The 24,985-nt window shown below is 57.6% G+C and overlaps 1 protein-coding gene across 5 annotated transcripts; it reads left to right on the forward strand.

Annotated features, from left to right (window-relative positions):
- ZBED4 (zinc finger BED-type containing 4) lies at positions 1,576–24,985 on the forward strand. Of its 5 annotated transcripts, XM_018048927.1 has the most exons (5): positions 1,576–1,696; positions 2,290–2,403; positions 3,393–3,471; positions 20,104–20,228; positions 20,427–24,985. In XM_018048927.1, exon 5 carries the CDS (start codon positions 20,671–20,673, stop codon positions 24,082–24,084), a length of 3,414 nt encoding a protein of 1,137 aa, XP_017904416.1. In that variant the 5' UTR covers positions 1,576–1,696; positions 2,290–2,403; positions 3,393–3,471; positions 20,104–20,228; positions 20,427–20,670; the 3' UTR covers positions 24,085–24,985. The 5 variants fall into 5 exon arrangements, with proteins under 5 accessions (XP_017904416.1, XP_017904418.1, XP_017904419.1 ...); XM_018048929.1 differs by lacking the exon at positions 2,290–2,403; XM_018048928.1 differs by lacking the exon at positions 1,576–1,696 and having other exon boundaries at positions 2,034–2,403.

Below are 24,985 nucleotides of genomic sequence, written 5' to 3' on the forward strand. Positions count from 1 at the left end.
ACGCTGGCGACTTTTTCAGCAAAGGGCCAGAGAGCAAATACTCCTAGCCTTGCCTGTCGCGGGGTCTGTGCCACAGCTCCTCAACATGGCCTGCGTGGTGAACACAGCTGTAGGTGGCCCGTGAAGCAGAGGGTTCCCCTCTGTTCCGGGAAAACTCCAGTCAGGGCACTGACATTTGAATTTCACAGAATTTTCATGTCATGAAAGATTCTTTTGATTTTTCTTCCCAGCCATTGAAAACTGAAAAAACATTCTTAGCTTGGGGTCAAGTGAAAACCGCTGGCGGCAGGATTTAGACCGCAGCCGTCGTTTGCCGTCCACCCGCCAGCCGCCAGCTCTCCACCACCGTCCTGGGCCAGGCAGAATCCAGCAGCCGCTGGGGTAGGAGAACAAAAGGAGCACAATCTGCTGCCACGAATTTAAGATTTGGTGATAAGCAAATTAAAAGAGCTCGGGAGGCAGTCCTCAGTTCTCGGCCGCCTGTCTCCCTCCGTCGCAGAGGTCAGACCCCTGGGGCTGGAGTGCGCTCAGAGGCCAGACCGGCAGGCAGAGCTGGGGGCGGGGGTCACGGACATGCAGGCAGAGCTGGGGGCCGGGGTCGTGGAGGCCGTTGTAGGGAAAGACACGGAGGGCTCCGGGCAGGCGGAGACACGGCCGACTCACCCCACTGAAGCGGACCAGTCATTGGCGAACGAAAGACATCCCAACCGTCACAGTGAGACTTAGGGAATGAACCCATGTCTCGTCCTCATACAAAGTGAGTTGTAGTCGAGAACAAGGTGACAAAAGCAGTTTGAGAATTTATTTGGTCAGTGAATTACTGTGAGTTAGGAAACTGAGTGTCCGAGACAGACACGGAGAGCGAGCTCGGCCCCGCGGCCCGCGGCCTCCCCGAGAGGAAGGGCCCCCCGGCCCCCACACGTTAAGCTTCGATCCCGGCGCCCGGCGCACCCGCGCACGGCTGCACCTTATCGCCCGAGACTCCAGGGCCTAAAAGCGCCCAGCGCGCACGCAGAGCCCCCCGGAGCCCCTCGGCGGGACGGACGCCGTCGGCCCATGCGCCTCTTCAGGCTCCGCGGCCGAGAGGCGCCGAGCACCTGCGCGCACCTGCAGGCGGAACCGGGCGCCCGTCGCGCCGCAGCCCCCGATGACGCGCCCCGCGTGCGCCCGCCCCGCCGCCGAGTTACCTGGAAGGCCCTGGCGGCCCGCCCCGCCAGCGCCCCCCGCCTCGCCAGCGCCCCCCGCCCCGCCAGCGCCGGGTACCTCGCGGCCGCCTCGCTGGCCGCCCGGGGGCGGGGCCGGCGCGCGGAGACTGCGCCTGCGCGGCCGAAGCCCGGGGGTGGCTGCGCCTGCGCGGTCGGCCCGCGCAAGCCCGGGGGCGGGACTGCGCCTGCGCGATCGGCCCACGCCGGCCCTGGGGGCGGGGCGACGCCTTGCAGTCGGCCCAGACCCGCCCCATCAGCGGCGCCTCGGCGCCTAGAGCCGCCCGTCCGGCCGGGCCCCGGGGAGAGGCGGGCATGCGGGCACTGCGCCTGCGCGCGCCGGCCCCGCCCCCGGCCCCGCCCCGGCCGCGCGGGGCCCTGGGAGGGGTGCAGCGTCCGGCGGCTGCGGCGGCGGCGCGGGAGGGGCCGGGGGCGGACAAAGCCGAGGTCGATGAATGGGGCGCGTCCGCCTGCGCGGCCGTGGGGTCGCCGCGGTGAGTGCGCGGCTCGCGTTCCGGGCCGGCCGTCCAGGCGCGCCGTCGGGGGGCCGGGGCCGGGGCCGAGACCGGGGGCCTGGGGCCGGGACCGGGAGTCGGGGGCTGGAGGGCGAGGCCGGGGTCGGGCCGGCCGGGCGCGGGGTCGCCTGCGCAGGGTGGGGCGGGGGCGGCCTGCCGTCGCGGGGACCCCGCCCGGGCGGCGGGCTCGGCCTCGGCGTCCGGACGCCGCTCCAGCTGCGCGCCCCGCGGCCGCTGGTCCGGCTGACAGCGGGGCACCCGGGGCGCCTCTTCCGGCCGCGCGGCCGGCGGAGTGAGCGCGAGGCGGTGGGAGCGGGCGCGGACGCCGGGCCGGCCGCGGGCGAGCACGGGGACAGGCGTGCCGGCCGGCGTGGGCTCTACGGCTGACCACGCGGCGAGCCCCGAGCCGCAGTCGCCCTGGGGCGGGGGTCACCAGCCAGCAGACAGGTGCCCGGTGAGTGTCCGTCCCGAGAGCCTCTGCCCTCCGCCACCGCCACGGATCGCCTTACATGCTGTGCCTTTCAGGTGTCCCGCAACCCCGGTACAGTATTTCATTTTCTGTGCGCTTCCAGGAAGGGACAACCGCGGCCTCGTTTACACGTCTCAGCACACGAGACGCTCCTCATCTCTGCACGCTTCTGATGCTTCTTGGTTACTATGCGTGTTTCTGGGTATGACATTGAAGTGTAAGTAGTGAAAGCCCGAATCAAGCTGCAGAGCAGAATTTTTATCCTTTTTCCAGTTGCGGTTTTGTTTTTTTTTTTGACCCAAGTAATGACGGAGTCATTTATCTTTTTTTTTGTGACCCGCACCATCCTGCTTGCTTAAGAGAATTGCCAGCCCCCTGGGCTCTTCTTGCATTTTGAGTGACTGTCCTTAGACACACATATATGCACCTCTCTGCAAGCAAACCCCTGCCCAGCTGGGCCATCAGGAGAAGCTTCTGTGGGCATTCTCAAGTTTGTGAAAAAGGGAAGTTATTTGTTTTGAAGTTAACTCTGATCAGATCAAGTCCATAATTTTGAAAAACGCATCTCAGACTTGCATGAGACCGGTTTGCTAAGGCATTCTTGTGACTTTTTATATTAACTTTTGATGTCTTCTCTACATCACAGTATTAAAATTAGGAGAGGAGGAAGGATTTAGTTGGAGTTTTTCAAAAGCGCTCTGAACAAGCCAAATTGCAGTTATGACTTAATTTCCATGCAGAGTTATCTTGTGAGAGGAGACTCCTCTCACCAGCTCATACCTGGGGCCTGCCACGGGCTGTCTGTGCAGGGGTGCACGCTTCCTGTAATCCTTAAACAGATGGTATCTGCTTGTGGTGGTTTACATTTTCTCAGGAAAAGATGTGGCACAAGTTAAGAGATTCTGTGAGTCTTCAGGAAGTTAACCTCCTGTATTGGAAGAAAGCACAGACTCTGAGTCCACATCGCCACACACGTACTGTTAATTCCTGATGTTTTAGGGCATGAAAAGTCTGCCCTGCTTTTTCATGTCACCACACACAGAAGGAGGTTCGTGAATGGCTCATGCTGTGCCAGGAGTGCTCCTGAAGTGCTGGGAAGGGTTTGAAGGGAACCGTTAGGGCCGTGGATTGAACCCTGCGTCTGTGTAGAGGAGCCGAGGCAGCTGTGCTCAGGACGTGGTGAAGGGCGTGTGTGTTGTCTTTCAGATCCCTGCCCGGCGTGGAAGCTGGAGAGAGAGCAGACCTGGGCAGCGGCACTGCGGGAGCATGAGGCACTGTGACCGCGGTCAGTCTGTCCTTCCCGCCACTCTCGTCTGCGTGTCTCTGCCCGGCCTCAGCTCCTTCCTCCCAGCTCTGCTCTGATTCCCTCCTTCACTGTGAGGAGTGCCGGCGAGGGCAGGGGCAGGGGCCAGGGCGCAGGCACACCGGGGGCGCCTGCCAGGGCTGGCTGGGGCCCCTCCGACTGTCCCTCAGCAGCGCGGGTTCCTCCTAAGCTGCTCTGCACAAAGCATGAGAGGTGACCATCCTTCTCCTGGTTACCGCTTGATGTCTAATGTAAGCTGTAGGAGGCATCATCTCTTTACCGTTGGTGTCTTACTGAATTCAGCTGCACGGAGTCCCGCCCTGACCACCCCGCGGCCTCCCGTCAGTGTCCGGGTGGCAGCAGACTTCCTGTCAGGCAGCTTCCAGAGCCCCGGCCCCTTCCACTTCCCTGTCTTTCCCTCCCTTCTCCCTCAGGCTACGGCACTGCCTGATTTTAATCACTCTGGAGTATTTAGATCACTTCTAGCTGTCTCATGTGTGCTTTTGGCAGCTGGTATCCTGGAAGGCACCGTTAGGAGTGAAAGCAAGCCCCTTCTTCTCCTTCCTCCTGTTTCCGAGGTGGAGGGCCCCGGGAGGGCTGGAGGTGCCTGCCTCCGCGCGAGCTTTCTCGCCTCTCTCCTCTTGCCTGGCGCTGTTCTACCTGCTGGGGCAGCGGTGCACGGTTGTGAGGATGGGCAGAGAAGGCGGAGTGAGCTCTCCAAGGAGGAGCACAAGCAGCCGTGGGCAAGGGTGATGGGCGGTGTGACAAGCGTGCTCTCGGAAGACCGCTTGGAGAGGAAAGGACCTTTGCGTCCTGCGCCGAGGGGCCTGGGGGAGGCGGAGCAGAGCCCCTGTGTGAGAAGCGGCAGTGAGCTGTGGAGCCTGGCCCCTGCTTTCGGGCCATCTCCTGTCGTAAGGCCCGTCCCTACCTTGCTCAGGTGTTCACCCTGCTTGGGCTCTGCTTTCCTTTTGGTGAAGGCCTTGCGGCAGCCGCCTGCCCCCACAGCGAGGTCTGCGCACGGCAGGAACCGGAGAGGCCAGGCCTGCGGCGGGGCACCCCCTGCTGACCTGGCACTGCCCGCGGGGGCTCCTCAGTCTGTGCAGCCCTGCCCGACCCGCCCGCAGATCTAAACGGAGGGCCCGTCCTCACTCAGGGCCAGGTGGCTGAGCCTGCCCCGCGGTTGGCCTGCTGGGAGGGAGCAGCCCAGGGCGCGTGTTGTTTGGAGCAGGAGCTTGGGTGCCGCCTGGTCGCACGTGGACACTTGAACCACGTCCAGCGGTGGCTCGCCACGGCAGCCCATCAGATCTGTGGCTGGTGGGACCGCCTGCTGCCCCAGAGAAGCCGCTGCCACTCAGTGGAGCGCCCTCGAAGCCAGGGCGGAGCCAGCCCGGCGGCCCTGGTCCGCGACCCGGACGTCTCGGGGGGGACAGGGCCCACAGCCCTGCACGGAGCTGGGGTGCCCGCCGCGTCTCGAGGAGCTGGCCCCGGGCCTCTCAGTTCGGCCCCCACAGGGCGCTCTGGCCTCCGTCCGGCTCTCGGGCTCTGTGCGGCCAGTCCTGGGTGGTGGCTCTGCACTGGAGGCGGCTGCTCCCCAGGAAGATGTTAGCCGTGGCTCTGCACCCTCAGCAGGTGCGGCTCACTCTCAGTGGGGACCAGATCTGCCCTGGTGGCCTTGGTGGGAAGGCTGCCACATCCGAGTTCGAGGCCGCCCAGCCACGGGCGGCGCTGGTGCCCGAGCTGTGCCCGGGAGCCCGGGGCTCGGGCTGCAGGCCGGTGTGCGTGTCCTGGGGGCTGGGTGGTAGGCTGGGAGCAGGTCCAGAAGCCGCTGCCGCAGCCCTGAGCTGGAGCGCTGGTGCGCGGCCCCTGCCCGTGCTTTCAGGCTCTGAGGGGCCGCAGGGGCCGCGGCAGGCCGCCGCTGAGCATCCTTCTGCTCAGAAAAGGCGTCCAGCGGTTCGCACTCGGCACGCCAGCACGCTGCCTGCGAGGGCCCGGGTTCAGCCCCTGGTCGAGGGCCCAAGGTCCTGCGAGCTGCATGCCGCCCCCTCCCCCAGAGGGAGAAAGGAGAGGCAGAGGGCCGCGCTCGCCCCGGCAGCGTGGCCGCGGAGGGAGTCAATGGTAGTCCTCACGGCGTTCAGCGGCTGAGCCGCAGTCCGGTTTCCCCACTCGGGACGTTGACTTTTTAAAGAAACAAGGCCGGTTGTCTTGCAGAAATGTCCCTGTGTTCTGGGTCTGTTTGCCACTTGCTGCTTTGCCGTTGACAGTTGACCCTCGAAAAACACGGTGGGCAGTTGGGGGCCGCCCTCCGCGTGGTCGGCAGTCCGAAGATACGTTGCAGCTGGCCCCTGTGCCCCAGCGGCCCCCACCTGTGGGTGCCACCCACCAGGGACCCGGCGTCTTCAGGTGGCGGTGCTGGGCCTCCTGTGCGCCGCCCTCAGACTGTCCTGTCGGGACGGGCCCCGCTCTGTCGGGCTGTGGCCCCTTCCCCTGCCTTTCACGTGTGTTTCCCTCACCCGTGACACTCGAGGAGGGCAGGACGCTGCACCTTCTCCCCTCGTCACCCTTTTCCAGGGAGCAGTGGCTGCAGCATTCCCCCCCGTGGCAGGTATTTTCGTTTCTCCTCTTGATTCCTGAGCATCAGTGCAGACTGGCAGATTTATCCGTTCCATTATAGTCCACTGAAGTCTTCCGTCTCTGTTGTACGTTCAGACAGTCGTGACCGACCCGTGGGAGCCCCGCAGAGCCAACTCCTGGCGGCACATCCTTTCTGCAGCCTCTCTCGTTCCCAGAGCTGCAGTTGCTCTTTCCGCAGAGCGCCGTGGCCCCCGTTGGTGCAGGAGGGTGTTTGGAAACCAGAACCCAGGGGCCAGCTGTGTGCAGTGTGCTTGGTGTGACTGCTGCTTTAAGCGCTGGTCGTGCACAGAGCTAGGAGGTAAATGTTGAAGACATCAAGAGTTCGTGCTGATGTTTTCAAGACAAATTTAAAATTGTGTAGTTTTACTCAATTTCTTTGCTTGTTTCTAATCATATCGCTTTCGTATCCTGAAAATGTTGATTCTCAATGGCATTGCGTAGTCACGTCGTTTTCTGTGTGCTAAGGTGCGTATGGCACAGGTGAAATGAAAATGTACGCTGCTGCTGCTGCTAGTGAAATCACTCGGCAAGATTTAGGGTGTCCTTTTGTGTTTAGTACGTATTCTGCTTCAGGCACAGAAAATCCTGTGCGTTAAAGTCCCTTACTGACCATTCTTTGTTTGCAGTATGGTCGCTTATCTGATAGGCCTTTAGATTGCACACTTGAAATGTTCTGTATTTTAATGTAGAGGTAATGACACCGCTCAAAAGTCAGCGTTATATAAAAGATGCAGTCAGCAAGCTCACTCGCATTCCTGTCTCCTCCACTCTTTACAGGCAACCATCTTTATTTCTGCTTTATCCTGCAAAGTAAGCGTGTGAGTTGCTTCAGTCGCGTCCAACTCTTTGTGACCCCATGGACTGTAGCCCGCCAGGCTCCTCTGTCCATGGGATTTCCCAGTCAAGAATAGTGGAGCGGGTAGCCATACTGTCCTCCAGGGGATTTTCCCAATCCAGGGATCACACCTGCGTCTCTTACGTCTTATGTCTCCTGCGTTGGTTGGCAGGTTCTTTACACCAGTGCCACCTGACAAGTGCCAAAGTAACTCTTCAGACAGACATTAATGTTTGCAACTCACCTTGTTCCCTCCTGTCTTTTACCATAAAACGTAACAAGCGCCGTTTACCCCGTGTGTCTTGCTTTTTTTCCGTGGTCTGTGTATGTATTGGGCTTCCCTGGTGGCTCAGCTGGTAAAGAATCCACCCGCAATGCAGGAGACCTGGGTTTGATCCCTGGTTTGGGAAGATCCCTTGGAGAAGGGCATGGCAACCCACTCCAGTATCCTTGGCTAGAGAATCCCCTGGACAGAGGAGCCCGGCTGGCTACAGTCCGTAGGGTCGCAAGAGTTGGACAAGACTGAAGCGACTGGGATGCACGTATGGATCAGGCCTTACCGGCGGTGTGTGAGTGGAACTGCAGTGCCTGGCCTGGGACAAGTGTTGCTGTGTGTCTGATGAGGTAGTCTTCAGAGTCTGTCCCTGGACGTGGGGTTACTGGGTCCTTGGGTGAATGTGTCTTGGTAGGGGCTCCAGAGTCCTCCCTGGGGTGCTGCCAAGCTTCGGGCCTTTCCTGCCCGGTTGGGTGAGATGGCTTGAAGTTTTTCCTCTAATCTGCTGCGTCTGCAGCCTGAGGAATGAGATGCTCGTCGTGTGTTTCTGGTGGCGTGGCAAGCGAGGGCCTGCACGGAAGCTGGTCTCTGTGTCAGGGAGCCGCTGAGGCTGCGGCCACTGCAGGGCGGGGACTAGGGCGTGCGCACATGGGACCCGGTCTGACAGGCACTCCTGTATCAGAGCAGCCTGGAAGGCGCTTTCTTTAATTCTCAAAATGAACGATAACTGTATGTTCCCCAAGTCAGAACACACGCCTGGAATTGAGGCTCTCCCACACACGGTATTTGTTCTAGCCCGTGGAAGGATCCTCTGGTCGGCTGCCTCTGCCTTTAGGCGCTTTGCTCTTGGAGCTGAAATGCGTGCAGTCGGTCTCAGCAGGCCTGGGCGCTGGGTCCGTCCTCTGCGCTCCTCTCCTCCCTGCTGTCTGTGCTCAGTTCAGGGGGCTGTGCGCCCTGCTGAGCAGAGCCCCACACTGCTCACCACCAGGTTCAGAGTGATCCTCTGGCTGTCGGGGGGCGGCTGCACGGCCCCACGCAGGGAGGCCTGCCGCGTCTGTCTAGGAGGAGGCTGTTTCACACACTGCCCGTGATCACCCTGTTTGACCTCCGTGTTGATGATTTTCCTGTGGGCTAGTTCTTACTTGCTGGACATAGAGGCTGGACCGCGGGACAGCTGGTTCTGGATGCCACCGAGGCACCGTGACCAGGGGGCCCTCACCTTTCAAGCCAGAGGAGCATCTCCAGAGCTCTGGGACGGGTGACCAAACCCAGGTTGTTCCTCACACCCGTGTAGAATTACCCCCAGTGCCTCAGGTACATAATCCTTCTGCAGTGTGAGAACTAAACCCCGCATCCTTTTTTGCCCTTCTAAATATTTGGTGCGAAAATAGTAGAAAAAGTAGTAGGAAGCTGCTCGAGCCAATGGCAGCATTTTCCCTGAAACAGAAACATCAGGGCTTCCCTGGCGGTCTAGTGGTCGGGCTTTGCTTCCACTGCAGGGCCGTGAGTCCAGTCCCTGGTCAGGGAACCGAGATCCCCATGCGGGCAAAAGGAAAAAAAGTAGAAACATCCCACCTACAACGTTGAGCTAGTGTGTAGAGAACTGGCCCAGCAGTAGAGGAAGACAAGCCGGAAGGCGGCGGGCTCCCCTGACAGCCCCATCCCGGGCGCGCGTTGGCGTAACCCCTGGCACAGGCCCTCGGGACTGGCCAGGGCAGTGGTGGCGGGCCCCCTCTGGCCAGGGCCGTGCCCGCTGGCGGCACCGCGGTCCCGTGAGTCTTCCCGGCTCTTGGTCTCCTTGGGGTGGGTGGTGGGATCGGGTTGTTCTCTGGGTAGACTGCTTCCGGCAGCTGTGTGGCCTCCTCGGGAGGCGCCTCGTGTGTGGCCCCCCTCCCTGCGCATCCCCCAGGGGTGCACCCAGTCTGGGCGTTAATCAGCGCCCGAATGAGGTGGAGCCGTTCGGCTGAGTCCCTGCGTCTCTGCTTGCGAGCTGGACGTGGAGTGGGAGCCTTGCCCTGGCTCTCTGGTGCTGTAGCAGATGTCAGGAGCTGAGGGTGAGCTTCCCTGTCACTTCTCAAAGTAGCGAGTCATTTGCCTTCCTATCATCCTCCAGAGGTGACCGATTGAGGATTTTATTAGGGATTATGCATTAGTAGACTTAAACATTTGATGAGTTTTGATGTATAATGCTGACCCTTATTTACGTTCAGATCATCTCATTTTTGGACAGGGGGAGCCCTTGAGCTTGATGCCTGGGTCCTTCCTGCATTGTCCTCGTCCGCTCGCAAAGGTCCTGGCTCCCTGGGTCCCCAGAGCGTCCTCGGCTCATTTTGTGGTCTTCCCGCCCCTGGACCTCGTGATCCTTGGGAACCTCGGCTCCTTTAGTGGGAGACGTGTTTGAGAGCTGTAGTCTGGAGGTCGCGGGGGTCGCTGCTCTCAGGACTTTGGACCGAGCAGAGCTGGGTGGGTGGCACTCCCAGGACTGCGGGACGAGTGTCTGGCCTTCCCGGTCTGCCTCTGCGAGGACGAGGGGGACCGGAGCCCGCCTCCCCATCTCTGCACGTGGCCCTGTCCTTGCTGAAGGCAGCCCGGTGTCTGGCCCAGGGACCCGCGTGTCGTCTAGCCCCCTCCCTCGGCTCAGGGCCGACGCTGCAGCTGCGCAGCGCCCACCTGCTCTCCCGGGACGCTCGCTCAGTGCGTCCTGCAGGGAGACGCGTGAGCACTCCCCTCTCCACTCGACTTCTCAGGAAGGCCTCAAGGAAAGATATCACCTGAATTCTGGCTTGTTGGTAACAGTTTCTCTGCTTCCTTGTACTTGAATGTCCAGTTGACTGGAGGTAAAAGGCTTGGCTCACGTGTTTTTTTCCTTGAATATGTTAAACATGTTAGTCTGTTGTCTTACCGCGTGAAACTTGCTGTCAGACTCGTGACAGGCCGCTTTCCCTTGCAGATGATGTGCTTTTTGCCTGTGGCCTTCCTCTCACTCCGGTGGCTTTCCTGGGATATGCCTGCGTGCCCGCTGTGACGGCCCCCGCCCTGCAGCTCGCTCCCCTGTCTCTGCAGTGGCTTTCCTTGTGTGCTGAGCTCCATGCCCGGCTGTGCCAGTCTCTGTTGCTGCGCAGGCCTTTCTCCCGTTGCTGTGAGCAGGCGCCGCTCTAGTGGCGTGCAGGCTTCTCGCCGCAGTGCTTTCTCTCGTCACGGAGCACGTGCTCTGGAGTTCTTGGACTCGGGAGTTGCAGTTCCCAGGTTCTAGACACTGGCTCCGGTGCATGGGCTTAGCTGCCCTGTGGCATGCGGAATCTTCCTGGATCGGGGATGAAGCCGGTGTCCCTGCATTGGCAGGAGAGTTCTTCACCACGTAGCCACCAGGGAAGCCCAGGATGCTCTTTCAGTACACCTTTTTATTTCAGAGTGTTCAGTAATCTCTTCTCTTGCCCTGTCCCCCTTTTTTGTGGAGAAACACCTTGGTTATACACATGTTGGATTTTCTTTACCTAAGTTTTAACTTGGTCAGCTTCTTCTGAGTCTTTTTTTTATCCGTTTATTTCTTTCCCATTAAAACTTTTTCTTTCCTAAATTCTTCTGTTGACCTTACGCAATCCTCTGTGGAGCTTATTTGTTCTTTTGATGCTTGTAACTTAGTCTTTATTCTAAAGTGACATTCTACTTTCATCTGTAATAGTTTCTTAGGATCTGTGACCTCATCTCAGTGTTTTCTGTCCTGATTTATTTCGTTCTTCTGTATTATTTTCTTAACTTTGTTAGCTTCTTTTGAAATGTTACTCAATTTCACTTAATCTGTGCTTATGTTTTTCTAGTGTGCTTTCATTATCTATAGAGATGTTTTTCCGTCTTCATTACCTTTTCTCTTATCCTTACGTAGGATTTAATCTTAACCCTTTTCTGTTTATTGTATCAGTTTTCTCCCACAGACTTGGTGGTTGAAGACAGCATACACGTGGAGGCCAGCAGTCTGAGCTCGGAGCCCTGGGCTTCAGCCATGGTGCTGCCAGGCTGCCCTCCTGGTGGCCTGGCAGAGGGTGGCTCCTCGCCCTTCACTACTAGAGGCCCCTGCGTCCCTGCGTGTGGGCCCGCCCTCCATCTTCAAAGCCAGCGACGATGCGCCTCTCGCCTTCCACGGTCATATTTTCCTGTCTCTCCTCTGCCTCTTTCAGTTTTGAAGACCCTTGTGACAGCACTGGGTCTCCCCAGATAGTCCAGGGTTCAGTTCAGTTCAGTCGCTCAGTCGTGTCCAGCTCTCTGTGACCCCATGAACTGCAGCACGCCAGGCCTCCCTGTCCATCACCAACTACTGGAGCTTACTCAAACTCATGTCCATGGAGTCAGTGATGCCATCCAACCATCTCATCCTCTGTCGTCCCCTTCTCCCCCCGCCTTCAATCTTTCCCAGTATCAGGGTCTTTTCAAATGAGTCAGCTCTTCCCATCAGGTGGCCAAAGTATTGGAGCTTCAGCTTCAGCATCAGTCCTTCCAGTGAATATGCAGGACTGATTTCCTTTAGGATGGACTGGTTGGATCTCCTTGCAGTCCGAGGGACTCTCAAGAGTCTTCTCCGACACCACAGTTCAAAAGCATCAATCATTCGGCGCTCAGCCTTCTTTATAGTCCAACTCTCACATCCATACATGACTGCTGGAAAAACCATAGCTTTGACTAGGTGGACCTTTGTTGGCAAAGTAACGTCTCTGCTTTTGAATATGCTGTCTAGGGTGGTCATAATTTTTCTCCCAAGGAATAAGTGTCTTTCAATTTCATGGCTGCAGTCACCATCTGCAGTGATTTTGGAGCCCCCCAAAATAAAGTGTGACACTGTTTCCATTGTTTCCTCATCTATTTGCCATGAAGTGATGGGACTGGATGCCATGATGTTCGTTTTCTGAATGTTGATTTTCAAGCCAACTTTTTCACTCTCCTCTTTCACTTTCCTCAAGAGGCTCTTTAGTTCTTTGCTTTCTGCCATAATGGTGGTGTCATCTGCATATCTCAGGTTATTGATATTTCTCCTGGCAATCTTGATTCCAGCTTATGCTTCATCCAGCCTAGCATTTCTCATGATGTACTCTGCATATAAGTTAAATAAGCAGGGTGACAATATACAGCCTTGACGTACTCCTTTACCGATTTGGAACCAGTCTGTTGTTCCATGTCCAGTTCTAACTTGCTTCTTGACCTGCATACAGATTTCTCAAGAGGCAGGTCAGGTGGTCTGGTATTCCCATCTCTTTCAGAATTTTCCACAGTTTATTGTGACCCACACAGTCAAAGGCTTTGGCATAGTCAATAAAGCAGAATGGATGTTTTTCTGGAACTCTCTTGCTTTTTTGATGACCCAGTGGATACTGGAAATTTGATCTCTGGTTCCTCTGCCTTTTCTAAATCCCACTTGAACATCTGTAAGTTCACAGTTCTCGTATTGTTGAAGCCTGGCTTGGAGAATTTTGAACATTACTTTGCTAGCATGTGAGATGAGTGCAGTTGTGTGGTAGTTTGAGCATTCTTTGGCATTGCCTTTCTTTGGGATTGGAATGAGAACTGACGTTTTCCAGTCCTGTGGCCACTGCTGAGTTTTCCAAATTTGCTGACATGTTGAGTGCAACACTTTCACAGCATCATCTTTTAGGATTTGAAATAGCTCAACTGGAATTCCATCACCTCCAGTAGCTTTGTTCGTAGTGATGCTTCCTAAGTCCCATTGACATCACATTCCAGGATGTCTGGCTCTAGGTGAGTGATCACACCATCGTGGTTGTCTGGGTCATGCTCTTTTTTGTACAGTTCTTCTGTGTATTCTTGCCATCTCTTCTGAATATCTTCTGCTTCTGTTAGGTCAATACCATTTCTGTCCTTTCGTGTGCCCATCTTTGCATGAAATATTCCCTTGGTATCTCTAATTTTCTTGAAGAGATCTCTAGTGTTTCCCATTCTATTGTTTTCCTTTATTTCTTTGCATTGATCTCTGAGGAAGTGTTTCTTCTTTTTTTTCTGAGGAAGTGTTTCTTATCTCTCCTTGCTATTTGGAACTCTGCATTCAGATGGGTGTATCTTTCCTTTTCTCCTTTGTGTTTAGCTCCCCTTCTTTTCACAGGTATTTGTAAGGCCTCCTCAGACAGCCATTTTGTCTTTTTTCATTTCTTTTCCATGGGGATGGTGTTCATCACTGCCTTCTGTACAATGTCACGAACCCCTGTCCATAGTTCATCAGGCACTCTGTCTATCAGATCTAGTCCGTTGAATCTATTTGTCACTTCCACTGTATAATCGTAAGGGATTTGATTTAGGTCATACCTGAATGGTCTAGTGGTTTTCCTTACTTTCTTCAAGTCTGAATTTTGCAATAAGGAGTTTCTGAGCCACAGTCAGCTCCCAGTCTTGCTTTTGCTGACTGTATAGAGCTTCTCCATCTTTGGCTGCAAAGAATATAATCAGTCTGATTGCCGTGTTGACCGTCTGGTGATGTCCATGTGTGGAGTCTTCTCTTGTGTTGTTGGAAGAGGGTGTTTGCTATGACCAGTGCTTTCTCTTGGCAAAACTCTATTAGTCTTTGCCCTGCTTCATTCCGCATTCCAAGGCCAAATTTGCCTGTTACTCCAGGTGTTTCTTGACTTCCTACTTTTGCATTCCAGTCCCCTATAATGAAAAGGACAGCTTTTTTGGGGGTGTGTTCTAAAAGGTCTTGTAGGTCTTCATAGAACCGTTCAACTTCAGCTTCTTCAGCATTACCAGTCATAGACCTGGATTACTATGATACTGAGTGGTTTGCCTTGGAAACGAGCAGAGATCATTCTGTCCTTGTGATCACGCGGACCACGTGTGATCAGTGAGTTGTTTTCTGTTCCTGAGTTGCCGGGGCCGGAAGTGGAGCCCAGCGGGTCCTCGCGCTCCGCTGCGCGCCGTCCCGGTCCTGCTGTTCCCGCGTGCCGCTGAGTCCCGGGTGGCGCTTCTCTGCCGCCGGGACATCGCTTTGCCGTTCCTCCAGCTGAAGCCGCCTGGGGACACACTCTGTGGTTTCGCCAGCGGTGTTTTTATCGCATATTAGTTCTTGTAGGAATATCTTTGCTGAGTGTAGACTCCTGGTTTGGCTTTCTCTCCTTCCCACCGCAACCCCGAAGGCGCACTTCTTCTGTGCCATGGTTGACACTGCTTCTGTTGAAGAGTCGGTCCTGTGTCTCGTTGCTTTCTCTTGAAGCAGTTCCTGGGGCTGTGTTGCAGTGTGTGTTAGGAAGATGAGCATAATGAGCCTGTGTGCTCATCCCCCGGCTTTCACAGACAGACAGACAGACGCGTGGCCATTCCAGCTCTGGGTCCCCCCCTTGGTTACTTCAAAGCAGACACGAGAAGTCGTGTTTCATCTAGATGTTCTCCAGTTAGTGTCTCGGAAAGACGGGATTCTTTAAAAAGTCTCACCCACAGTATCTTTCTACCTTAATAAGCTTAGAATTGCTTCCTGTCCAGTGTTCACTCAGTGCCCAGGCCCCCTGCCTCGCCTGTGGGCGCGCTTGCGTGGCTTGCCCGCTCACGCTGGGATGCAAGCAGTTTGTTAGAGAAGCTGGGTCATCAGTCCTGCTGCAGAAGCCCCGTGGTCTGGATTCTCTGTACCCGCTGGCGGTACGGAGCTGGGTTCCTCCACCCCTCCTCACTTTTATCTCTGTGCTTTTCCCTATTTTTAGCGCTTCTTTTTTCTCTTTTTAAATCTTGCCTGGGGTTTGTAGGGGTTCTTGACTCTGTGGTCTGAAGTCTTTGATCAGAACTGCGCTTTTCTTGTTACGCTTTCTCTTCTCATTTGTTTCCGTTTCGGCACGTCGGAGCATGTTAGACGGCAGGCCCTGGTGGTTCCTGCGTCCCGCGCATCCCGGCTTCCGCCGGCTCGCCCCAGACTCTGCCTCGCCCCACCCCCGCAGCCACGAGCCTGGCCTCCTGGCGACTGTCTCCCGGGCAAGTTTACGGTGGCGTACTGTAGGTTCCACGTGTGTGTGAGTGTCCTGGTAGCTGTCTCTCTCTGGCGTCACTGAGTGTGGTCCTCCCCAGGTCCACCCACAGCGCCGTGTCCACAGCCACAGCCCTTCCTGCACGCGGGTCTTCCGTGCACCGCCCCCAGCCCCTCGGGCCTCCAGCGCTCCAGGAGCAGCGGCCTGTTTGCCCCGAGCGCCCCGGACACGTTTCTCAGCCTCTCTGTGCCCGTGCCCTTTGGTGTAGAAGGAGACACGTCACAGGGAACCTTCCATGAAAGACTGTCACGTGGCTTAAGTGAGACCGCACAGGCTGAGCAGGTGAAAGAGGGCCCGCAGGAAGCAGTCCAGGCCGTCACCCCAGGGTCTTGCCCCAGGAGTCTTCGGAGAGCCTCAGGGTCAACCGAGAATGGGACGTTTGCCTCGAAGGGAGATGAGCTGGTTCCTCACAGACCAGAGAGGGGCGGGCGAGCTCGTCCAGGACGGAGGCGAGCTCGAGGCAGCCGAGCTTGCCCTGCGGCCTTCCTAGGACAGCACCTTTCCGTGGAGGCCTGGAGACCTCTGTCGCACAGACGCCCGTGGCTTGCCCTTCTGCCTTGCCGGCGTCCTCGTCAGGAGCAGGAGCAGAGACAGCACTAAACGCCTCTCTTCCCCCGGTGGCCGTATGGTTGTCCTCCTTGCTTTCTGTTGATTTTTTAATATTAAACCAAACGTCCTCCTGATACAGCCCGCTTACTCATGGAATATTATCTTCAATGTAGCGCTGAGTTTGATTTGTTACATTATTAAGAGCTCGCTACATTTCTTAGGGTTCTTCCTGATCCTAGGGAGCGACTTGGATTCTTTTCCTGTTACGCCTCTGCGGGTCTTATTGTCAGGGCGGCTCTACCTTGTTAGAACAGTTGGGGAGTATTTCGTCGTCTTTTTCCGGAAGAGTGTGTTTCACCAGTAATTTTTTTTTTTCTCTTAAGTTTGGTGAAATTCACCTGTGGAACCATCTTGACCTGGAATTTTAAGAGAAGGGACTAGGCAGAGGGCTGTTCAGGCTTCAGTGTGAGGCAGACGTCATGACTGCTGCGCGACAGAGACCCTGTCTCTTCAGTGGCTCTCTGTCGTAAGCGTCTTTTCGGGATTTACCCGTTTCACCTGAGCTGCTGAATCTATCATCATAAAGGCGCTCGGCTGTCTCCTTACCGTCTGTTTGTGTCTGTAGGGTCTTTGGTGGTAATGCCCACTTCTGTTCTTGCTGTTGGTAGCTTCCGACTTTTCCATTTTCTTCTCTTATTAATCAGTGTAGAAGTTTGCCAATTTTTTTGATCTGTCCAAAAAACCAGTGTTTGGATTCACTGATTTCCACCCCCTGCCACCTCTTCCCCACTCCCCTCCCAATTTAATTGATTTCAAATCTTTTCTTGTTTTCTTCACTTTATTTGCTTCGGGATTAAATTTGCTGTACTTTTCCTTGGGACGTTTTTCTTTACCCCTTGGCTTCGTACATATAGAAGTGTTACTTACTTAAAGATACTTTGGATTGTTCCAGATATCTTTCTGATGTTGATTTCTCGTTCAGTTCCCTTTCAGAGACCATTCTTTGACTCCAGGCCTTGTGAATTTATTGGGATTTGCTTACTGTTCAGAGAGCAGTCTGTCTTGACGAGCACTCTGGCCACCTGTAAGCGACACACGTTCCGATTGTTTGGACTGCTCCATCAATGTCATTGAGGCCGGGTTTGATGGTAATGTTTTCAGACCGTCTGCTGTCTTTACTGACTTTCTGTCCGCTTGTTCAGGTAACTGTGAGTAGGGATGTGAGAGCCCACCCCCACTCCAGGCCCGCGGGGTCCGCTCCCTGCACATGGGAGGTCCCCGTGGCCCACTGTGCTCGCGCGCCCCGCCGGCGTGCCCGGGTTGGGCTCAGCACGCTGCAGCCCCCTGTCTTTTTGCTGTGAGCCTCTCTGTCTTCACGCATGGCGTGTTTCTGTAGGCGGCGTGGAGCCAGCCTGCCCGTTGCCCTGGTCTGCCAGTCCCTGCGCCTCCTGCGCAGCCGCCGCACGGCCTGTGAGCAGAGGCGCTGTCCGTGTCCCCCCGGGTCTGTGCGCAGAGGCTGTTGTCCGGCACCAGCTCACTGTCCTTCCGTCCGCTCCAGACACCGCTGCCTGGAGCCGTGCTCAGAGCAACGGGGTCCAGGTGGCCCAGAGACCGCTCCCACTCACCGCAGCCCTGCTGTCACCTGCGTTTCTGACTGAGAGGCTTCAAAGCCGAGGCTCCCGCAATTAAGTGCCGAGGCGGCTGCCACAGCAAGGACGCGCTTACTCACATTTACAGGTTTATTATGTGGAAAGGGGCTTCCTTCATAGCTCAGACGGTAAAGTGTCTGCCTGCGGTGCAGGAGACGAGGGTTCGATCCCTGGGTCGGGAAGATCCCTTGGGAAAGGAAATGGCAACCCACTGCAGTGTCCTTGCCTGGAGAATCCCATGGACAGAGGAGTCTGGCGGGCTACAGTCCATGGGCTCGCAAAGAGTCGGACACGACTGAGAGACTTTCACTATGTGAAAAGGGACACAGATGAACGGCCAGATGGGGACACACAGGCTCCTGAGTGTAGGGGCGTCTGTCCTTGTGGAGTTGGGGCGCGTCACCCTCCGGACCCGTGGGTATGTTCGCGAGCCTAGCCATTCCTCAAACCCCGAGCTGCTGGGATTCTGCTGGGGTTTTGTGATGTGAGCTTGAGGAGTGTCAGCTCAGTCTCCAGGCCATCCTGGGGGCCGGGGGCTGAAAGTCGGTTTCTAACCGTGGCGTGGTCGCTCTGGTGATGAGCCTCCATCATCGCCTCACTAGAACGCAAGGTGTTGCTTGTCACTCAGGAGCTTCCGAGAGGCTCAGGAGCCCTGTGTCAGGAACTGGGGGCACAGACCAGTACACACGTGTGCCTCACACTCTCCCACCTTGAGCCGACTGCCATACAGTGAACCGCACTTACTTAAAGGGTAGGATGTGCTGAACAGACACACACACACTCCCCTCGTGTTTATACACGTGAGCAGCTGCCGCACAGAGGCACCTTCACACAGTGAGTCTTCAGCAGTTACAAAGGTGTTCTTTCGTTGAAAAGCATGATCTTTTCAACAAACGGTACTTGAGCTATTAGATATTCATATACAAAACAATGAATTTGAGTCTTTCAAAGATCTAAACATAAACACAGGAGAAAATCTTTCTTAGATACAGCTCCCAAAGCATAATCTATAAAAAAATTAATTGCTGGGGACTTCCCTGATGGTCCGGGGGTTAAGAGTCTGCCTTGCAGTGCAGGGAACTCGGCTTTGGTCACTGGTCTGGGCCCTAAGGTCCCACGTGACGAGAAGCACCTGAGGCTGACAGCCACAGCTCCAGGCCCCACACCACAGCCGAGTGTGCACCAAGTGTGCACAGTGCCGGGGCGTGCGTGCTGCAGCCAAGACCCCACCTGCCAGATAAGTATACGTGAACAGATGCTTCACCAGTGGAGAGAAGCAAATGGCAAATAAGCACATAAAATGTTCAGTATTATCAGTCATTTAGGAGATATCATGTTGTTTACTTGCTGAGTCATGTCTGACTCTTTGCAACCCTATGGACTGTAACCCACCAGGCTCCTCTTTCCATGGGATTCTCCAGGCAAGAATACTGGAGAGGGTTGCCATGCCCTCCTCCAGGGGATCTTCCTGATCCAGGGATTGAACCAGGGGCTCCTGCATTTTCAAGCAGATTCTTTACCACTGAGCCAGCAGGGAAACCCACCTATTAATTAGAAGGGCTAAAATTGCAATGATGGACCTTCCCAAGTCTTGGTATGTTCTCTATTTTTTATTAAATTACTTTGGCTGTGCTGGGCCTCACCGCAGCACTCGGGCTTTCTCTGTCTTGGCGAGTAGGGGCCGCTCCTGTTGCAGTGAGTGGCTTCTCAGTGCGGCGGCCTCTGTCATTGCAGACCACAGGCTCTGGACCCGTGGGCCTCAGTGGTTGCCATGTGCAGGCTCAGGAGTTGTGGTGTGAGGACTTAGTTGCTCAGAGCCATGTGGGGTCTTCCTGGACCAGGGATCAAACCCATCCCCTGCATTGGCAGGCGGATTCTTTACCGCTGAGCCACCGTGGACATCCCGTGGTGCTTTCTCTCTGTGGTCGCTTTCTGACGCTTGGGGCTCGTAATAGCACGTGCATGTCACTCCCAGGTCCCTGGTTTACCCCTCTCCCCTGTCGCTCGCCTTTGGGGACCGTAAGTGTGTGTTCTGTGTCTGTGAGTCTGTTTCTGTTTTGTAAATGAGTTTGTTGTCTTTTTTTTGGATTCTGCCTGTAATCGACACTGCATTTCTGTCTGGCTCCCTTCCCCGGGTCTGTTCCTGTCCAGGCCCGTCTGTGTTGCCGCCGCAGCGTTACTTCATCCCTCAGGGGCCACGTAGTCCTGCCCACGTCGTGTCCCGCCCCCTTCATCCGCTCACCTGTTGACGGGGACTCAGGTTGCGTCCATGTGTTGGCCGTGGCTGCTGCAAGCACTAGGGTGCGTGTGTCCTTTCACATCGGTGCTTCCTCCAGACGTGTGCCCGGGGGTGGGACTGCAGAGTCGTGTGGCAGCTGTCAGTGGTCTTTTAAGGAGCCTCCATATTGCTCTCCATAGTGGCTGCGCCAGCTTACCTCCCGCCAGCAGTGGGGCCGGGCTCCCTCTCCCCACACCCCCCGCCGTGGATCATTTGTAGGCTTTTGGATGATGGCCCTGTGACCAGCGTGAGGTCGTGTCATTTTCTGTTTCTCTGATTATTAGTGACGTTGAGCATCTTTTCATGTGCCTTTTGGCCATCTGTATGTCTCCTTTGGGGAAATGTCTATTCAGAGGATATCTTCTTTTTTTTTTTTTTTTTACCACCACCAGGATTTTATTCTTAAATAAATGCTCAGCCTCAAGCCTGGTTAGGCAGACATCAGAAGAAGGCAGATCGCAGGCCCCTCGTCCGTGGGAGCAGTGGGATGGCCCAGGGAGGCAGAGACTCTGAGAAGGTAAGCAGGGCGCTCGGGGCAGGAGAGGCCAACAGAGAGGGTGTTTCATCCTGTGGGTTATAAAGTCAAGGAGCAAGCTTTTCTGTTTCACCTGACCATTGTGGAATTTCTCTCACACATATAGAGGCTGACGTATCCATGACTCTGGATGTGAAATGTGAGCGGGTCCTTTGTCTTACTTGGTTCCATCTGTTGTAGATGACGCAGAAGGAGCACCATGCTATCCAGCCGCCAGCATTCCCGCGTCTGAGACCAGCAGGTCCACCCCGTGTGCGCGCGCGTCTGCACCGCGATGCGTTTAGCGGGAGAGCTCCAGGAGCGGCATGAAGTGATATGCTCATGAGTTTGCCCGTCCGCTGCTCGGTGAGATTCATGATTAGCCATATTCATAAATATCCTCAGAGAGAGTTCTTCAGCCAGAACCGGATAGTTATGGTTAGTCATGGAGAGCCGCCGGGAGCCTCGTCCCCAAGGAGCAGGTGATTCAGAGAACACGAACTCGAAAATAGAGGAAGATGACTCCCGAACCCCTGATCACAGTGTGCAGAGAATGGACGTTGGAAGCGAGCTGGAGGACGGGAGGCAGGCGGGCCGCGGCCAGGAGCAGGCAGAGGGCGGCGGCGTGGGCTGCGCAGGCCAGCCCCCCGGGCGGCGCGCCTCCCCGGAGCCCGAGGACGACTACGGGGCGCTGCTGGCGCAGTACAGCAGCACGCTGTATAGCGTGGCCATGGAGGCCGTGACGCAGAGCCTGCTCGCCGGCCGCGGCCTGGGCTCCAGGAAGAAGTCCCCGGCCTGGAAGCACTTTTTCATCTCGCCGCGGGACAGCACCAAGGCCGTGTGCACCTACTGCATGAAGGAGTTCAGCCGCGGCAAGAACGAGAAGGACCTGAGCACCAGCTGCCTCATGCGGCACGTGCGCAGGGCGCATCCCAGCGCACTGGCGGCGGACCCCGCCTCGGCGCCGCGCCCCGCGCCCGCGCCGGCCGACCCCGGGGCAGCCGCCAAGGGCCTGGCTCCCCCCCAGGCCATGGAGGACGCCGCGGTTTCTTCCGAAGAGGCCGCCTCCGACGCACTGGCCTCGGAGAGGTACAGCCGGGAGGAGGGCCCGGCGGGGCCGCCCCCGCACGCGCGCGCCCTGCGCTGCAGCGAGCCTGCCGAGAGCGGGGCGGAGAAGAGCCTGTCCCTGCCGCGGAGCGGGTGCGGGTCCCGCCGGCGGTCGGCCGTCTGGAAGCACTTCTACCTGTCGCCCCTGGACAGCTCCAAGGCTGTGTGCATCCACTGCATGAACGAGTTCAGCCGCGGCAAGAACGGGAAGGACCTGGGCACCAGCTGCCTCATCAGGCACATGTGGCGGGCGCACCGCGCCATCGTGCTGCGGGAGAGCGGCGGCCCCGCTGCGCCTTCCCCCGGCCCCGCGCCGCCCCCGGGGACCGCCCGGCCGCCGCCAGACGCGGAGTCCGGCCCCCTGCCGGTGTCTCCGGGGAGGGCGCTCCAGGACCCCGCCTCCGCAGCCTCCTCCCCCGACCGGCCGGCGGAGGAGCCGCACGCGCTCTGGGGCCCCGGGGGCGCGGCGTCCCCCTCCTCCGACGCAGGCGAGGCCTCGTGGGGGTCATCTCCCGAGACGCAGCTGGGCGGCGCGCCGAGCCCTCGGCCGCGGGAGCCGGGCGCCGTGTTCCAGCAGAACAAGAAGGTGATGAAGAGGCTGAAGTCGGAGGTGTGGCACCACTTCTCGCTGGCGCCCACGGACAGCCTCAAGGCCCTGTGCAGGCACTGCGGCTGCGCCATCAGCCGGGGCAAGCGGGGCGACGTGGGCACCAGCTGCCTCATGCGGCACCTCTACAGGCGCCACCCCGAGGTGGCCGGGGCCCAGAAGGGCTTCCTGGGGGCTGGCCTGGCCAGCTCACCCTATGCCACCCTGGCTTCCGCTGAAATGTCCTCCTCCCGGTTGACCAGCCTGCCAACCGTGGTCACCAAAAACCATCAAGCTGCGTTTCCCGTCAACAGCAAGAAGACCTCCAAGCTGTGGAACCACTTCTCTACCTGCTCCGCAGACCCCACGAAGGTCGCCTGCCTGCACTGCGGCCGGACCATCAGCCGGGGCAAGAAGCCCACGAACCTGGGCACCAGCTGTCTTCTGCGGCACCTGCAGCGCTTCCACGGCGGCGTGCTGAAGCCCGAGGGCGCCCGGGCTGCCCCACCCTCCCCTCCTGGCGCCCAGGCGCCCCTGGGCCCACCATCGGCAGGCGCCGCTGCCTCTGACGACGGCAGTGAGAAGTTTTACGATTCTCACCCCGTTGCTAAGAAAATCACAAGTCTCATTGCTGAGATGATCGCCCTTGACCTCCAGCCGTACTCACTGGTGGACAACGTTGGCTTCAACAGGCTGCTGGCATACTTGAAACCTCAGTACTCCCTGCCCCCACCGGCCTACTTCTCCCGGACGGCCATCCCGGGCATGTACGAGGACGTGAAGCATGTCATCATGGCGCACCTGCAGGAGGCCGAGAGCGGTGTGGTCCACTTCACGTCGGGCATCTGGATGAGCAGCCAGACGCGGGAGTACCTGACCCTCACGGCCCACTGGGTCACCTTCGAGCCCGCGGCCCGGCCGCACTGTGAGGACCACCACTGCTCAGCGCTGCTGGACGTGTCGCAAGTGGACTGTGACTACAGCGGCAGCAGCATCCAGAAGCAGCTGGAGTGTTGGTGGGAGGCCTGGGTGACGTCCTCCGGCCTGCAGGTGGGCATCACCGTCACCGACAACCCCAGCATCGGGAAGACGCTGAACGAGGGGGCGCGCTCCAGCGTGCCCTGCTTCAGCCACACTGTCAACCTCATCGTCAGTGAGGCCATCAAGAGCCAGAGAATGGTCCAGAACCTGCTGAGCAGCGCCCGGAAGATCTGCGAGCGGGTGCAGCGCTCGCCCCGTGCCAAGGCCAGGCTGGCGGAGCTGCAGCGGGAGTACGGGCTGCCGCCCCACCACCTGCTGCAGGACGTGCCGTCCAGGTGGGGCACGTCCTTCCACATGCTGGAGCGGCTGCTGGAGCAGAAGCGGGCGGTGAACGCGCTGTCCGTCGAGTGTGGCTTCCGGGAGCTGCTGAGCTGCGACCAGTGGGAGGTGATGCAGTCCGTGTGCCACGCCCTGAAGCCCTTCGCCGCCGCTAGCCGGGAGATGAGTGCGCACGTGTCCACACTGAGCCAGGTCATCCCCATGATCCACATCCTCACCCGCAGGGTAGAGATGCTGTTCCAGGAGACCATGGGCATTGACACCATGCTCCGCGCCCTCAGGGAGGCCATGGTGAGCCGCCTGTCGGCCACGCTGCACGACCCCAGGTACGTGCTGGCCACCCTGCTGGACCCGCGCTACAAGGCCTCCCTGTTCTCCGAGGAGGAGGCTGAGCAGTGCAAGCAGGACTTGATCAGGGAGCTGGAGACGCTGGATCCTACCTCAGAGCCCACGCCCGTCCCCAGCGGCTGCGAGCCGGGCTCCCCGCCCCGGGACTGCGCCGGCGAGGAGAGCCTCTGGGCGCTCATGGCCAAGCTGAAGAAGAGCGAGCGCGGAGGGCGGCCCAAGGTCCCCGAGGACATGGTGCTCGCCTACCTGGAGGAGGAGGTGCTGGAGCACAGCTGCAACCCGCTCGCCTACTGGAGCCTCAAGAGGGCCACCTGGCCCGGCCTCTCTGCCTTGGCCGTGCGCTTCCTGGGCTGCCCCCCAAGCATCGTCCCTTCTGAGCGGCTATTCAGCACGCCCCCTGAGAACGGCAGCTTCGGCCAGTCTAGGCTTCTAATGGAGCATTTTGAGAAACTCATCTTTCTGAAAGTGAATCTTCCCTTAATATGCTTCCAGTACTGAAGAGCCCACTGGAGCCACCCGGCGAGCACCGGCATCTGTCCAGGCTGGCGCTCGCCGCAGCCGGCCCTGCAGCACGGCGGGCCGGGCGCTCAGGTCCACGGCCGCGGGAGGGGCCGCCCGGCCCTCGCTGTCGCGGCCACACGTGCCTTAACCAGCCCTTCAGGCCAGGTACCACGGTGTGTGTTTTCAGAAGTCCACCAGAAGCAGCTTGCCTCGTCAATGATGAAACACGACGATTGGCTTTTCATTTGTAACTGTAAGGTTTTTTACAAGTTGGGGATCAGTAGTTTGTCTCAGTAGAATGGCAGAGGAGAGGTGAGCCGTTTTATTCCATAGGCTTCTTATTCGATTATGTAAAAATCAGATCAGGTACTGTATTTTAGTTAAAAATTGCTTTAATTGCAACAGAACAGCCTTTGTGGCTGTCAAATAAAACCTGTAAATAGGAGGTGGAGTTGAAGCCATCTTGACCGAGCAGTTCCTGACGGTGGCTGTACAGGGCGTTGAGGGGGACAGAGTGCTCTGGGAGGCAGCTGTCGACCACGACAGAGATGTGGCATCGGCGATAAGCCCGAGCTGACACATGACGAAGGGTCGGTCGCGCAGGGTTTCCGCAGAGAGCGAGCTCCCATTTCAGGGTCTGCCCTGGTGCCACGTGGGCGGTTAGCTTGGACACACCCCCACGTTCACAGTGTGCACGGTGGGGCCTGCTCTGTGGCCAGTGAGTGGCGTGACACGTTTACAGCCTCCTGTTGATGAATCTCCGAGCCTCTGACTCAGTGGCTCTACATCATGAAGCTGTCTTGAAATTTGTGCACTGACCCCCAAATTGATGCAATTACGTACACAGTTCTTTTTAGAAGAGGTGGCTTATTAACAGGGAGGAAGATTGCTATGTTAT

The sequence above is a fragment of the Capra hircus genome, chromosome 5 (genome assembly GCF_001704415.2).
Source record: "Capra hircus breed San Clemente chromosome 5, ASM170441v1, whole genome shotgun sequence".
NCBI lineage: Eukaryota > Metazoa > Chordata > Mammalia > Artiodactyla > Bovidae > Capra > Capra hircus.